Raw genomic sequence first — 15308 nt, forward strand, 5'->3', positions numbered from 1 at the left:
TTTATAGGAATGGAACAGGACTTAAAGGGCTGGGTGGTTCCTGATGTATTTTAATGCAGTCAGGTAATGTCAGAATGGGAATTTTGTTGTTTATTCTTGAGGTGATTTCATGAAAGGGCTTTAATTCATCAGTAGACTATGCCCATTCATAGCTGTTAGATGTTCTGTGTCAGAAATAGCCCCGAGTTCCACAAAAATAAACAAGCTGTAAACATTTTTGAAGTGGAACTGATGTCCTCTCAGCCAGAAGAACAAAGCAGCAGAAGGTGTCTGGTAACCCTGCTGAGAATAACTCTTCAGACCTGTAAATGCCTTGAGGACTTGAGCCGTGTAAAGGAAGCACCAGAGGCAGTCGGGGTAGGCGGGTTGCAGAGAAAGAGGAATTGAAAAGAGGCAGGTTATGAGAAGGGGTTAGAAAAGAGATTTTTTAGCTACAAGAGCTGGAAAGGAGACCAGAGTCTGGAAACAATAGTTGCTGCCTTTTTCGCATGTTCAGGCAGCGAACGAAACATCAGAACGGGAAAGGCAGCGTGTGCAGGGAAGCAGGGAGGAGGAGGAGTTAGCGTATAAAGACGTTTCTAAGCACACTTGTTTGCTGAAGAGTGGGATGGGCGAAGGGGCAGACAGGAGCTGAAGGCGCAGGTGCCCCCGCAGCCAGCGGGGCCTATCGCTGCAACACGGCGTCCTCCCGCACCCTGCTCTCTCCAGGGCAGTTTTAGCTCCTCGCTGGGTCGCAGGTCACGGCCACGGCCTTTGAGGGGCACGGACAGACCGGCAGGAAAGGCGAGAGCCTCGGGACGTGTTGGGCTACCGACTCATGGAGTTCCCTCTGCTGCTTCTGTTGGGGAAAAGTCCATACCCACCTCGGAAGACTTTAATTTTAGCCACTTCTTTGTTTCCTGCTTCTGGTATTTTTGGTTCTTAGCATTTTTTTCTTTGTTTTGTTTCCCGCTATGCACCCGACAGGAAGAGCCCCTCGCAAAGTCCTCCAGAGTAAGAAGAAGGGGAAAAAAAAGGGTCCCGATGACATTTGCTTTCTGCAGGCAGAATTGAAAGCAGGCACCAGCCAACATTACCCCAAAGCCTCTCACCACCTCTGCTCTTTCCATGAGAAACAGAAAGGAAATTGGATCCTACGAGAAAACCGTTTTCCGAAATGCAGAGACCTCAGAATAGTCTGTTCGCTCGCGTGCACTGACCTCCCCAGCGAGACAGGACTGTGGTCTTGCAGTCGCGTAGCTCAGAAAGGTGATACTCAAGCAGTATCTTTGCAAATAAATACCTGTATTTCACGGACGGGAGATGAACCCTTTCTGCACATCGTAGCCCCGCTGTCTGTAGGTGCTGGGAGGGCCAGCTCGGGTGGGGTCCTGAGACGTCATTTGTTCTTCGTGAGGAGACACACTGGAAAGACTTGCAGAGCAGGACCATGAGGCTGCGCAGGAGTAGCTCGGTCATCGTAGGACCACGTTCATCTCTTCTGTGAGCAACCTGCTGGAAACAGGATGGTCTTCAAACTTAAAAATCCACATGCTGTCATGAGCTAATAGTTCTCTCAGTTGTTTTGGTGGGCATGGAGAGGGTTTTCTTTGCCACCAGGGATCCAAAAACACCAAAATCTGATGCAAATTATTGGTAGCTTCTTAGATAGAGGCTGGCCCAAGTGCCGGTTCTTGCTGTAAGGCTTTTTTACCGCAACGTCGCAGAAATAACTCTCTTCTCCGAGAATTGTATTGATTGCATTATGCACTGTAATTAGCGTAGCAGACTGTGCAGTTGGTGGACCGGTGACGGAGGCAACTTTACGAGTAGCAAGAGTTGCATTCTTTTAACATTATTTCACCTCAAAAAGTGTATTGGGGATTTCTAGTCCCGGAGCCCTGTGCAGTCAGATATTCCTGCCATCGTGCAGTGAGGAGGACCAGGGTCTGTAATGGAGGCGGTGGCCATCCAGCGCTGCAGGCGCGCCATCGCTGGCACACCCAGCAAGATGTCCTCTTGCACCTGGAGCCCACTGCCCTCAGAGGAGGTGGAAACTATGGTGGGAGGGCTGGTGGGTGTTGGTGGCCGCTCTCAGGGGGACAAGCCCCGCCACATTTTGGTCACCAGCTCGTCTCCCCCTCCAAGGCCCACCTTGACAGGGGGCAAAGCTTCTCTTTGAGGAGGGCAGCGCTGTGCCATTCGTTTGCTCGCTCCTACCCCAGCACGAGGCCTTTGTGGTCCATTACAGACTGCTGCTCACTGGGTTTGTAACCAGCAAGAAGATGGGCTGATGGCTAGAGTTGGCTAAGCTGTCTTAGGACTCATCCTGCCTGATGAGTGGAAAGGCACCTCACTGGAGCCAGGGGCTGGAGGCTGGGAGGTTTGCTTCCCAAGGTAACGCTCCTTGTCTACAGAAAATTCATGCACGGAGCAGGTAACATGCACTTGATGAAGAGCTTTCTGAGATCACCAGGATGGAGGTGTCTACATGAAGGGCCATGAGTGAGAGGCCACGGTAAGACAAAAGGCACACCTAGCAGGTCCTCTGCCTCCCATGCGATAAACCCATGCATTCATGTTCCATTTGCCATGCATACATGTATCGTCTTGGAGGCTCGCTATAGTAGCTTAGCTGTGTAGAGCCAGAGAACATTGCATATGGGTATGACAACCAGTGGGCTTCCCAAATACTGGTTCTTCTTGCAGTACTAACAGTAACGGAAATGTTCTAGTTCCTGCTGCCCAGAGAGCACTCTCCATGTCTTCAAACGCACCTAACATGCTCTCTCCATCAGAGGGCAGAAGCATGCTTATGCACAGATAAAATAAAACAAGATTACCTGCCATTATGTGCTATATAGCTTGTTGTGTTAAGGGAAGGTAGGTCATCATCACGAACGGCCAACTACACCTGCTAGAAAGAAAAAGAAGAAGCAAAAACTGGCACTTGAAGGGTTAATTTCTGTGATTTGGGATAACTTGGTGGTCTTTGTAGCACCTCCTTCTGTTTAAAGTTGGAAATAGATTTAAAATATGGTAAGTACCAGTGTCTAACAGATTTGTTAAGTAACAAAAAGTAATGCGGGTAATTGCTAACTTTTCAGAAGACTGACAATTTTGATGATAGAAAAATGCAAAAAGGTCATTTTTAAATAGTGACAATTATTAGGAGAACATTTTGAGGATTTTTGTTAATAGTCTGCCTATGAACATTGCCTGTTTTACAGCCCTCTTGTGAAAGTTTTGATGCACTGCTGTATGCCATTTCTATATGTATGTGATCTTCTGGTGTAATAAAGGTATTGCCTGTAATTACAAGGGGAAATCCTTGGTTTCTGTTGAATTCAGTGGCACAGCTTCTGCAAGGAGTAAAGAAGCCAAGAGTTTGGCCTTAAGCATATACGGACCTCAAAGTAGTTCAGGCCAAAAATTTAACCTTCTTTAGTGTCCTCTAGGTGCCATTGCGGTGGTGATATTTATGACATGGACACTTCCCCCTAGAAACTGGACCAAATCCACAGACCTATCCTTTCAGTTTTGAGTTGTCACCGTCAGAGAATGCCAGAGAGCGCCGGCTGCCAGCTTTGCTCGCAGGCACGTGGAAGGACGCGTGGGGACCGCTGGCGAGAGTCACCGGCCTCTTGGCCAGCGCTGGCGCTGGTGGAAGACCCAGGTACCCCGTGATGAGCCTGGTGCAGGCCAGGAAGGCTTTGGGCTGTTGGTTGCACAGATGCATGAGCTGGAGGGAAGCTGGTGTGCCAAGAGTGACTTTTTGGTTTTAAGCTGCTAAATTCTAACTCAAGCTGAAGGGAGGAGAATTACAAGAAAACACCAAATTCAAGATTAATCGTAAATATTTCCTGGAGACCATCTTGGGTGTTGGGGAAGGTTGATTCTTTTAAATAACAGAGGTTGAGGTTTTGCATTCAGCTTTGTGAATGTAAATGTTTGTTACAGTCTCTTCTCTGTTAATACATGAAACATTTCATTCTGGGCTTAAGGAGCAGAAGCCAGGGGCTGAAACAATGAACTTCTGCTGTTGTGATCTAATAGATATTGAATGATCATGGGTTACCCCATTACCCTTTTTACAGAGAATTCGTCTTTTTATTAAAGGTTTGAGAGGCAGCACAGGCTCCCCTGGCCGCTGCCCACGCTTTGTCCCACTGTGTGTGCGCTGGTGCTGCCCGTTTTGTTTGTTTTGGAGGGGAGGGGGCTGCTTTCATCCTTTTGGAGGTTGAGGTTTTTCCGCATTGGATACCGGTACGAGCTGTGCTCCTCGGGAGGCTTCTCCTTGGGCATGGAGAGGGCACATCACTGCACACCACGCAGTGAGAAGAGGAGAGCCAAGTTAAACATATCTAGAAAATGTTTTTATAATCCCAGACAGGTATTTGGAACAAATTACATTTACAGCCTGGAGCTGAGAGGGAAGGCTGTGCCCCTCTCCGCATGCGGACCACCTTTCCCTCCACCTCAGGACTTACCCTGGTGCTGTCAGAAAGCAGCTCAGCATCTTCATCCCGTTCCCCTCAGAGAAGTGCCAGTTCCCCGAGACGAGGGAGAAGAGATGAAGCGATGGCTCTGGCGTGCTGTTAGTCCTGGTACAGCCCTTTCCCTCCTTCCAATGTCCATTTGCTCTGGTGGGACCTGTAAACCGTTACTGCAGGGCTGAGGTTTTCCCGCATGCTCTGGAGCCCTTCCCCTCCCTGGAGCCCTTCCCCTCCCTCACTCTCGGGAGCCCCAGCTCGGGGATGGAGATGGGCATGGGGGTTGCCTGGGGGGTCATGCCCTGCCCCACCTCATCACAGACCCGTGTGATCAGAGGTACCATCCCGCTCTTGGGAAAAAAACATAAATCATGATGCCTTTACAAAACTTCTTGTTTTTGCAGAGGCATTTTCGGTGTGGAGAGGTTTTTCTGGTGGTGTATCAGAGATGGAGTTTACAGTCTGGGTTAGACAGAGAATGCAGATGAGTTGATAAGCATAGAAACAGCAGAAGATGAATCGGACTCAAATTGGTATTTTAGTACAGTAATTGCTTATTGGTGAACCTGAGAATGACCTAAATCGAACAGTTTTGAGGAAACCAAACCGTTCCCGCGTGACTCCTGCATTTATTTACTAGTTCAGCAACTTGATTCAACTTCAGTTGACAGCAGTAACTTGGAGGCGAGGAATCAAGAGCGGTTTGCATGAGGGGGAAAAAAAGAGTTCTTCAATGTGGAACATCAAAGAAATCAATGAAGTTTTTGTAGTACTGAACACATAAGCACGGCAGGAGCCCTGGAGCACTGGTTACCTCGCTGCGAGCCCTTGGCATGAGCTGCGAGGTGGCCGGCTCGCGCTGGGTCCCGGCGCAGCCCTCTGACTGCTGGCCCTGGCGGGGTGGTGTGGGCTGGAGATTTTCTCCTGCTAGTTGTCTTCGGACGGGTGATAGCATGGAAACGCCGGCCCCGGCCGGCTCCGTGCTGTAGATAAGGAGCTCCTCTGGGCTCCCGGCCCCGCTTGGGGGGAAATGTAAACAGGCGGTCGTGGCCGGGCACCGTGGATCGGGGCCCAGCCTCTGACACCGCAACAACTGACGTACAAATGGGGGGTGGATGCTGCTCGCAGGCATTGTTAACATCCAGAAATACCATCAACTATTTTTGTCAGCAGTGGGGGAAACAAAACAAGGCAGGTAAGTGGCTGGGCTGCCAGAGGCGAGCGGCGAGACAGCCCTCCGCACACGGTGCGTTGGGCTCGCTGGATGGGATGATGGAGCAGGGGTTAATTGGAAGATCCAGCTCTTGTTGTGCAAAGAAATGCAGATCTGGCCTTGAAACATTTCCCAAGGTCTTGGCACTTCATTCTGTAGCTGTGTCTCATGCTCTGGATATTCCCAAGGCACTTGCTATCGTTGGATGTCGTCTGACTGTCTCTCGGTTGCTGTTTGTTTCTGTGGTTGCACGTTGATAAGGTATCTCGTTGTGTCTTGCAGCCCTCAGAATCCAAGCCCAACGTCACCCCTCTCACCGTCCTGGCCCATGTTCTCCGCGCCATCAAGTCCTATGCCCACCTCCTCTACGTCCAGCGACTCATCCCCCATCAGGTCTGTTGCAGAATTCGCTTTGCTTTTTGTTGCTTTTGCTACTTTCTGTTTAATTTATTCGGTTTCCCCCACTTCACTTTCCTTTTCCCTTTGCATCCCGCTCAAACTCCCCCAATGCAGCTCTCTGCACTCAGCAAGAGAGGAGCTTTCAAACATCTCCTGCCCCAGGGGAGACCCTTTGACTCCCCCCGTTGAGCCCCCAGCAGGCGCCCGCTGGCCCGCAAGGTCAGGCCAGCGGGAGCCAGCGCCCGCAGGTCTCGCTCGCAGGTCTCGCTCGCAGTGCCCGGCATCGCTGGTGGTTTCTGTGGTTTTGCCCAGCCGTTTCAGCTCTTGTGGTTTGCTTTACTCCTCTCTGCAACAGGTTGAAACGTGTACTGCCTTCCCGGGTGCTGCGGGGAGTAGCAGCCTTTTTAAACCCTGTGATACCTCATTTTCTGGCCAATTCTGTTTTCTTATCTGGAATCTAAGGAGGGTAAAGGACATGGGGCAACACAGACATTTGCCTGCTGTGTGCCCATGTCTCAGGCGCTTGGGCATCGCTGGAGTAAATCTGTCCTGAGAGTTATAGACAGACGAACAGAAGATTTCCAGTGGGACCCTGGAGCAGCAGGTCAGGCTGTGCCGCACGCCGGTGCCGCGGGCAGGAGGATGCTCCTGCGCCCTGGAGTGCGAGACGCTGCTGGCTGTGGCGCAGCGGGAGCGGGCACTGCCTGCGGGTCCCGTGGCTTTCGGCACCGGAGATGCAGTCGTGCCGTGAGCGCACCACGGGCAGCGTTGGGACCTGCGCTGCAGGTACCGGGGGGTGCTCACGCGGCGAAAGCCAGGGCAGCATCGCCTCTGGTCCGTGTGCAGGGTGCCCTCGGACGGGACTTCTCTCCTCCGAGCCCACCCCTGGCACAGTGGAGCGAGAGGCTGCTGTCATCCCCGGGAGAACGCGGCTCCCAGCCCCTCGGCTGGCGCAGGCGCGGGCCGGGGCAGCAATCCCTCTTCTGAGGGAGACGTGTCAAACCTGTTTGTTCCTTACAGGCACAGACCGAGCTCTTCCCCCACACCTACAGCCGTACAAATGCCGCCTGTACAACGGCTGCCTGCTTGGCAGGGTTATTTATTTGTTTTGCTACGCGTCTGCAGAGGCTGACAACAGCGTAGTACCATCCGAGCAGCCTTCCTCCCCTCGGGGAGAGAGGCTTATCGTCCCCGAAACTGCACGGGGGTAGATGGGTGAAACTCCTGAGTGCGTTGCGGCCCTCGTGCCACGCTTGGAGGCAGAAGCCTAATGTGAGCGACCGCCAAGGTCCAGCATTTCAGTCCCTGAAAGCCCCGTGGAGCTCTGATGGGCGCAGTTGCAGCCTGGAGAGCAGCCGGCGGGCGAAGGGGCAAGCTGGGGCTGCAGAGGTCATTTTGGGGGGAGAAAAGCAACAATTTGAATAATTCAAGGTAGTAAGCTTGAAAATACCTTTTGTTCTTCATCTAACAGCCTTCTCAAGCACTCTGCATGAGCGGTGCCTCGCCGGCAGCAAAGGACCGTCTCTGGAGCAGGAGGAGTGTTTGCCCGTCCTGGTTTTTAAGCGTTTGGCAGCTGCTTGTGTCAGGCAGCTGGAATTCAGAGAGGAGAGGCCTCTGCTTCGGGGCTGTCTTCACAGCGAAACCAAAACCATCCACAGCTTCCCTGGTTTGTGGTTTCTGTGTGAAGGTGAACCGCTTTCGCTACGAGGTGAAAGCGTGCCGCTTACCTGGGCTCGCTCGGAGAGAATTCAGAATAAATTCAAGTCCTTGGAACGACAAAGGGTGGTGAAACCACTGAACTGAGAAACGGTGGCACCTTGTTCCTTAACCCCCAGCAGCTCTTGGGGCCATTTCCACCACCTTGCTTGGCCGTACCGTAGCTGAGCAGCCTGCTGCAGCGCTGGATGCAGCCGGCTGCTCGGGCGGCCCGGGGCCTGGGCGGGTTTTCACCGTCGCCGTCACCCGGCGGTGTCCCAGCTTTCCACCAGCCTTGCTCGAGCCCACACCCGGAAAGGATGGGTGGGAGGCTCTGGGCGCAGGGGATGGCTCTGCGTGCCTGTGCTTTGCTTGTGAGGTCCTGAGGTCCTTCATTTTCTCCCTGCGTCTGCCAGCGATTTGCTCCATTTCTGGCTCTCTCTGCTCTAATTCACTCCTCTGCAGCGTGGGCATGCTGACACTTCCCCAGTAAAATCTAATGGTTGTTAAATCTTTTTTATCTTCAGGTACAGTCTCTAAAGAAGTGCAGCAAATTCTTCACGGACCTACTTGTTTCTCTGTTTTGAAATACCCTTCCCCAAGTGCTAATTCTTCCTCGCAAAATTCTCCCTGTGGTTGCAGCTGCACTCGGAGAGCAATGGGTTTGGCAATGCGTGGGTCGCTGCCGGCACCTGCTGCCCGCCTTCGCTCTGCGCCGGCCCTCCAGTCGCTTACGGCCCTTCAGAGAGTCACAAACCATCCCAGCGCCCCGATGTGCTCCTTCCGTCTAGCGCCTGGAGCTGTGCCGGGGACCCCTGCTCGGGGCTGCCCGCTGCGTTGCCACCGGGCACGGGCTCTGGTCCTGGCCGTGCCAGCTGGGCTCGGACTGGGATTTGCAGCGTGGTGAAATGCGGTGCTGGGGGCTCATTCTCAACAGCCTTCAGCCTCCTCTGGCGCCTTCCTCACTCTTCCTCCATGCAGTGTAACCGTGGTCCCTCGCAGAGCGGGAGAGGTCCTTGGACCCCCGTCAAGATGCACCACTTAACACGCACCCCTCTTCGACACAGTGGGGAGGGGAGTGCTGTTGTGTATGAGTAGAGTATTTTTTATGCCAATAAATTCTTTCTTTTTGCAGCTCACCGCTGCGGAAGGCCCGAGCTTTGTACGCCTGCAAAGCAGAACACGACTCGGAGCTCTCCTTCACGGCAGGCACCGTGTTCGATAACGGTGAGTCCCTGACCTGGAGGGAGAGCACGGGGCAGTGCCGGTCCTCGTGGGAGCGGGATGAAATGGGCTTATTTTTGAGCGTGATGTTCGGGCTGCAGTTCCCGGCATGTCAGGAAAGCGGGATTGGGAGAGCTGCGCCCGGTGCCGTAGGAGCCGCGCTTGCTCCATGCCCGGTGCTGGGCTTCCCCAGAGGCAAGCCCAGAGCAGGGTTTGCTGCGGAGCAAGAGCCGAGCGCGGTGGGAGCGTGGGGGTCGTACCGGGGGTGTTACTTACACACCATCGGGTTAGCGTCCTAACAAGGTGGCGTTGCCTGCTGCTGGCAGCCACGCACCGCGCCGGCCAGGGCAGCGCGGCAGCGGGCGCTGCCGCGAGCGCGGCTCTTGGCCTGGGCGGTAGAGGGGCAGGAGGCTTCCCCTGCACTTCTTCTCCAACAGCTTCTCCCATTTCACGTGCCGTACACGTGAGATGCTACAGAGCCAGCATGAACAGCAATACAGATAAAGCTACAGAGAAGGACACTTGGCTATTATTTATTTTAGTGCTGAGTTTTGCAAATTACTGGTTTTCTTCCTGTGAGCCAGGAGGAGATCTGGGCTCTCAGTTCACGGGTTTCCTCTCAGTCCTCTGTTTAAGGACTGTCCTGTTTCCACCACTAGAAATCCCATGAAAGAAAAGAAAGCAAAAATATTTGAAACACGGGCATTAAATCCAAGGTGTATCTTGCCTTACTTTTTGTATCCGTGCTGAAAACAGCTGATCATCCAGCCCTCTTTAGGATCAGTGTGAAAACTGCCTTTTCGAGATCCTGATTTATTTCATCCTAAGGGAGACATGTAAAATAGGAGGGGTGAATAGGTGGGATTCCCCTCCTCTCCCCTGGAGCGGAGCGTGGGAGATCACTCTGGCAGAGATGTCCACTTTGCCACCTCCAGCTGGGTCAGCGGGTCCCGCTCGCTGCCCTGCCCATGGCCGCGGTGTCCCAGCCGCCAGCCCGGGGTGACGGGAGTTTTGGTTCCCGCAGGGGAAGTGGCCGCACGTGCGCAGGGCGCGAGGCGAGGGCATGGGTGGGTGACCGCCTTCGTGTAGAGATTGGGGCCATTGGTAAGGGAAGGTGCAGCCGTGTGTGGAGGGCGTGCAGAGGTTCTCCGGGCTGCGCTTGGGAGTGCGGAGTGCAGGCTCTGATCCAAAGTAGATCGTAAAAGGAGGATGTGTGGCGGGGCACGGTGTCACCTTCGTGCCATGCTACGTCAACGGCAGGCAGTGGAGCGCGGACCGGTGCCCGGTGCTGACCCCAGCTGCCCGCGCTGTTTGCCCTCCTGGCAGCTGCCCGACACTCCGGCTGGCCGCTGCCATTACTTGAGCCCTTGCGGGACACGTGCCCCGGCTCTTCACCGCAGCCATACGCGGTCTGTGCCGCAGCAGGCAGCGCTGCCGGCAGAGCGAGGCACGCGCGCTGCGCCGGTGGGACCCTGCAGACCCCCGTGTGCCCGCGTCTGTGCCGTGCGGGGCTGCGTGACCACGCTGCGTCCCTCCTGCGGGCACGGACTCTTAGTCCAGGTGTAGGGGAGGAGCTGGTGAGCGGCTGACCGGCAGCAGCGTTTCCCATACACAGAGCCATTCCTCAGCGGTTTTCTGGGTAGGAGAGATTAGTTTCCAAGTATCGGCACCAGGAATATTCTATGCAGTTGCTGTAATGTTTCATGCAGGAGATGGAAAAGCAGCATGTGCTTTTTTCCTCTGGATACTGAGAGTTGGAATCGGTGGGCTCTGGTTAGTCAGGTTTTTGGAGGTGATGTTAATGAACATGGATTTTCTGTTTCCTGCATCACGGGGAAGAGACTGTGCCCCATGGAATTAAGCAGCTCTGTTTTAGATATAATCCCAATGTAAAGAAAAGACTTTTTACTACTTTCCAAGTAGTTCTTGGCTTTTATATGTTAAGCATTGTCATTTGGGAGGCTGCTACCACATGCACTGGTTTTGCCCTGGGATATATATGAGAATATAGCAGAAAGGGAAAGAGAGTGAATACATGTGAATTAAAGAAAATGCTTTTCCTAAGCAACTCCATAGATATCTTATAAATAAACATGGTCTCCCCTTTGAGAGCCCGTGGGAATTAGAGCAGCTAGGAGGGGAACAAGTTTGAATTAAATACATTGTGTTTGCTAGATAAAAATCAATGGATTATTCACGGGAAAAAATATACAGCATGTTCTAATCACTTAGCAGCGTAGCCGAGGCTCACGTTAGCTGGGGGAAGTGAGTTAGAACCAGCACTGCTTGGTAGAAATATGATGATGATGATGAAGGGGTTTTATAAAACCCAGCAAAAGAAAATGGATCTGGGAAATTACTTGGAGACAGGTTCTTATTTGACTTTACGGTTCTGTGAGGTTGCACAAGGCCGAGCAGCATCTCGGTCCGACTGGGAAATTGGGATGCTGCTACCCACACCGAGCGGCACCCACATAGTAAATAACACCATGTTCTGAGAGGCACATTCAAACTCTGTAGCATTGTTCCTTTTAGTTATACGAAACCTGGATTTTCCAGCAGGTCTTGTGCACTTGAGAGTTGCGTGCCCTTGTTACGGCGCTAAACAGGAGGGACGTCCTGGCTCCGCGGGGGCCTGAAATCGGGGAAGGTGGGAGTCACGGCTCAGCAAAGGGATGTTTTAAACTAGCAGTCGCCCCTGAGATGGAGAACTCCATACGGTGAAGCAGTGAACCCCCACCTGAGCTGCTGCGACAGATACTGAAGTTTTATGCTACATTAGGAAAGTTGTGTTGCATTTGTGCTCTTATTCTGTGATGGAGAACGCGATTCTCCTCCCTATCTGTTCGTGTGCCCTGCTCTGTCTGACGGTACCTAGACAGAAATAAATAGCTGTCTTTGGGACATAAGTGGTTTTTTAAGGGAAAAGCAGTAGCTGGAACTCACATGACTTTCGGTTAAAGCACTTTCCCAGCCCATTTGCTGAGACCAGAGGGCTGAAGACACAGACACAGACACACCACTTTTACAATTTCTTTTCTCCTGATGGCCACTGTCCACTGGCAAGAGCACTGTGAAGCCTTTACTCCCACCCAAAGGGAGGTAACCCAACAGCTTCTAATGCAGTTTTGCCCTTGGGGGCTTTCCTTGCAGGCTGGAGGTGGCATTTTTCCTCCGAGCAGACTGCTTTAGACTTCGGTGCTAGAAAAGCCCCAAGACTCGGGCGTGAGAGGGTGTAAACATGAAAAAAGAAGTTGGCACAAGTGAAACCCAAAGATGTGTAAACCTAAGAGCTGGAACACCATGGCTCTTAAAAGTAGTTACCTTTCTGTGGTTTGTATTTTTCATTAATAGATTGGTACATACAATATTCCTCTGCAGGCGTACCCAGTAGTGATGGACTTTGCTGTTCTGGTGAGGACTGCTGTCTCCCAAAGCGTGGAGACGTTTGGACTTAAACGCTTCTGTCTTTCTGGATCTTTCTCAGCGGTCAGTGTCAGTCGTGATTTTTGCACAGCAAATGGCCGTCCTGCACCGGACGGGGCTGTAGCAGGAGAGGAAGCGCACAGAGGAACCTGAAGACCTGCTGCTCCGTGCTCTGTTGCTCTGCTGGTTTGATAAGCAGAAGACCCGGCTTTGCCACTGAATCAAGACGACTCCGTTTTTAATCATTCCTCTTGGCTCTGACTCTGCCGGAGCCTGGGGGTGGCCTGTACCTGCTGGCAGGGCGGCCGGCGGCCGGCTGCATCCACGGAGCCCGTCCCGCAGCCCTGCTTCGGCGGGAGGAGCCCCTGCGCGGTGGTCAGTGCCGTTTCTGGGTGCACTCGAGAGATACGGCCACGCTTGTACCGGGGGTGACTTTTCAACACGTTCCACCCCCCTCAGCTGGGGCAGGAGGGTGCCCAGATGGAGACGCGGGGAGCGGGCAGGGGAGCGGGCAGGGGAGCGGGCAGGGGAGCGGGCAGGGGGCATGGCGGGGCGCTGGCAGCAAGGATTCGCTTTGCTCTTGTAGCTGGAACCAGAAAATGTGTAAACGTGTGGGCCCGGCGAGAGTCACAGGAGGCTCGGGTGGCTCTGAAATACTGACTTGCCACCACGTCCTGGGGGAGGTGTGGGGAATATTCCTCTGCCTGCATTGGCATAACCCTGGTTCCTGTAAAATCAGCAAATTTTCAGTAGTTGACTGGATAAAGAAAGAGCGTAAGTCTTCTGAGGACTGATCAGGTTTCTCCTTTGACAGAACTAAGGTTGCAGCGTTTGCTTTCCGCCGGGAGCGTTTGCTAAGGCGTTTTCTCTCTCAGCCTGGGACGTGCAGGGTGATGAGGCGGTGGAGTCAACCACATTCTCTCGAACTTCAAAGAGGTTTTAGCCCAAAGCTGGAGAGAGTTTTGAGCTCCTGTTTTTATCCCAAATGCTTCACTTACGTCGGCCCAGCAGCACCAGCAAGTACTCGAAAACCCAGTCGGTAGCCGAGCGCGCAGCTCGCTCGGTCCTTCTGTTGGTGTCACCGTGAGGTCTCTAACGCTTTGTAAAGGAAAAGCAGAGGAGTCCGGTGGGGGAGCAGGCACGGGCAGAGAGAGCACCTCAGCCTGCGGAGCTCCTTGGCATAGTAGTTTCCTTACTTTAAAATAAACACAAATTAAAGGTCTTGCTCTCTCGCGAGAGCAGCTTTGACGTTGTCAGCACACACAGAGCAACAGTCCCTACACCGTAACCCCCTCCTGTAGTAACCTGCCTTTTCCTTCTCTCCTCAAGTTCATCCATCCCAGGAGCCCGGCTGGCTGGAAGGGACCCTCAACGGCAAGACAGGACTAATCCCCGAGAACTACGTCGAGTTCCTATAGCTTTGGGCGTGAGAAGCGCCGCTGCTGAGCTTTACATGGTATCCATGGCAGCCGCTGGCGGGAGTCCTGCAGACCGGTTTGCTCTTTGCCGCGGTGCGACGCGGGCTGAGGACTTCCCCGTACCCGCTGAGGTGAACGTTTGTGTGGATGGCGACGCAGGCGTCTCCCCCCGCGCTCCTGCGGTGCGCGCCGCGGCGGTGGGGGGAGCGCTCCTGGGGAGGTGGCTCGCCTCCTCCAGCCCCGAGCAGAGGCAGGCGATGCCCGAAGCCCACGTCCCCGCTGGGAGCCCTCGCAGCGATCAGAAAAACCCCGCGACGCAGCAGCTCCACGCCGTGGCCCGGGCGCTCCGTAGGGGCCGAGCCTGCGACTGTCAACCAGCACGAGAGCGCACCGCGCCCGACGCTCCCCGCAGCGGCTGCTTCCCGGCTGTAAGAGCACTGGTGGAGCTGAGGGACCCCACCCCGTCGGCCTCCCCGCCGGAGAAGAGCGGTCAGCGGCGAGGAGTCCTCTGCTCCCAGCCCCTTCCCCGCTTTCCGACCGGCCCGAGCGGAGCAATCCTGTGCAGGCGCGGAGCAGCCCAGCCCCTTCTCGTGCCGCGGCGGCAGGGGAAGGGGTGAGGTGCTTTCGGCTGACGTCAAACCACAGGCTGCGTCTGCAGCAGCAGCTTGCACGAGGCTGAGCGTCCCGGGGCCGGCGCGGGGCGGCCCTGGCGAGGCGGCGGCCGTCCCGCCGTGCCGCAGCCCGGCTCTGCTCTTGCAGGCGAGAGCAGGGCGCCCGGCGGGCTCTGCGGGGCGGGCACGGAACCAGCCGGGCGCTGTCAGGACTCGGCAGGCGTCAGCGCGCAGGCGGGGAGAGTGTTCCGGACCAAACCTCTCAAACTTTCTTTTTTTTTAAAAAGGTTTAGATTTTTGCAAGGTAAACATCTGTGATCTGTGCAGCCTGCGTTTCCTTCCTGGAGGGCAAGATGGAGCTCCAGATAAATACCACTCCCTTTTCTTTGACGGGCTGTTTCGTATCTCCACTTTCCAATGCACGTTGCACAGAGACATCCCCGCTTTTGCGAATGCCCAGGCCGTTGATGTGCCATTTTGGAGCTGCGTTTGCCACTCTCCGCCGTTGCTTTTTAGGTGGTCTCCTTGCTTGCAGCCTGGCGTGTTGTCTGTCCGTGCCAAGTCTGTGCGGTACTGGTTGTGCGAGGTAAATTATTTCCATACTCACAGGACATTTGTTGTTCGTGTGGCCAACCTACGGTCTGCAGAAAACAAGGGGTTTTTTTCAAGCCCTTCGGCTCCACCACCCCTCTGCTCCTGCCCCGGAGAGGACGCTCGTGCCTCCGTGGACGTGCGGCGAGTGGCCGGCAGAGCGGATTTGCAAATCCCTCGCCATTCCGGGTCGTTTTTAAGGGGGAGGGTGGGAGAGGGATCCCGGCGTGACTGCGGAGCCGGGCTGGCCGGGTGGCAC

General features: G+C 54.3%; 1 protein-coding gene across 1 annotated transcript in view; it reads left to right on the forward strand.

Moving 5' to 3' along the window:
- The window catches only part of ARHGAP26 (Rho GTPase activating protein 26), a 151024-nt gene extending 135997 nt beyond the window's left edge, over positions 1 to 15027 (forward strand). Inside the window, exons 21-23 of the mRNA XM_082006068.1 lie at positions 5968 to 6078; positions 8915 to 9006; positions 13759 to 15027. Coding sequence (XP_081862194.1) covers positions 5968 to 6078; positions 8915 to 9006; positions 13759 to 13847 — 292 coding nt within the window. The 3' untranslated portion in view covers positions 13848 to 15027. The remainder of the gene's footprint in view (positions 1 to 5967; positions 6079 to 8914; positions 9007 to 13758) is intronic.
- Positions 15028 to 15308: the final 281 nt, after the last annotated feature.

Source organism: Phaethon aethereus (assembly GCF_964289735.1).
Source record: "Phaethon aethereus genome assembly, chromosome: 14".
NCBI lineage: Eukaryota > Metazoa > Chordata > Aves > Phaethontiformes > Phaethontidae > Phaethon > Phaethon aethereus.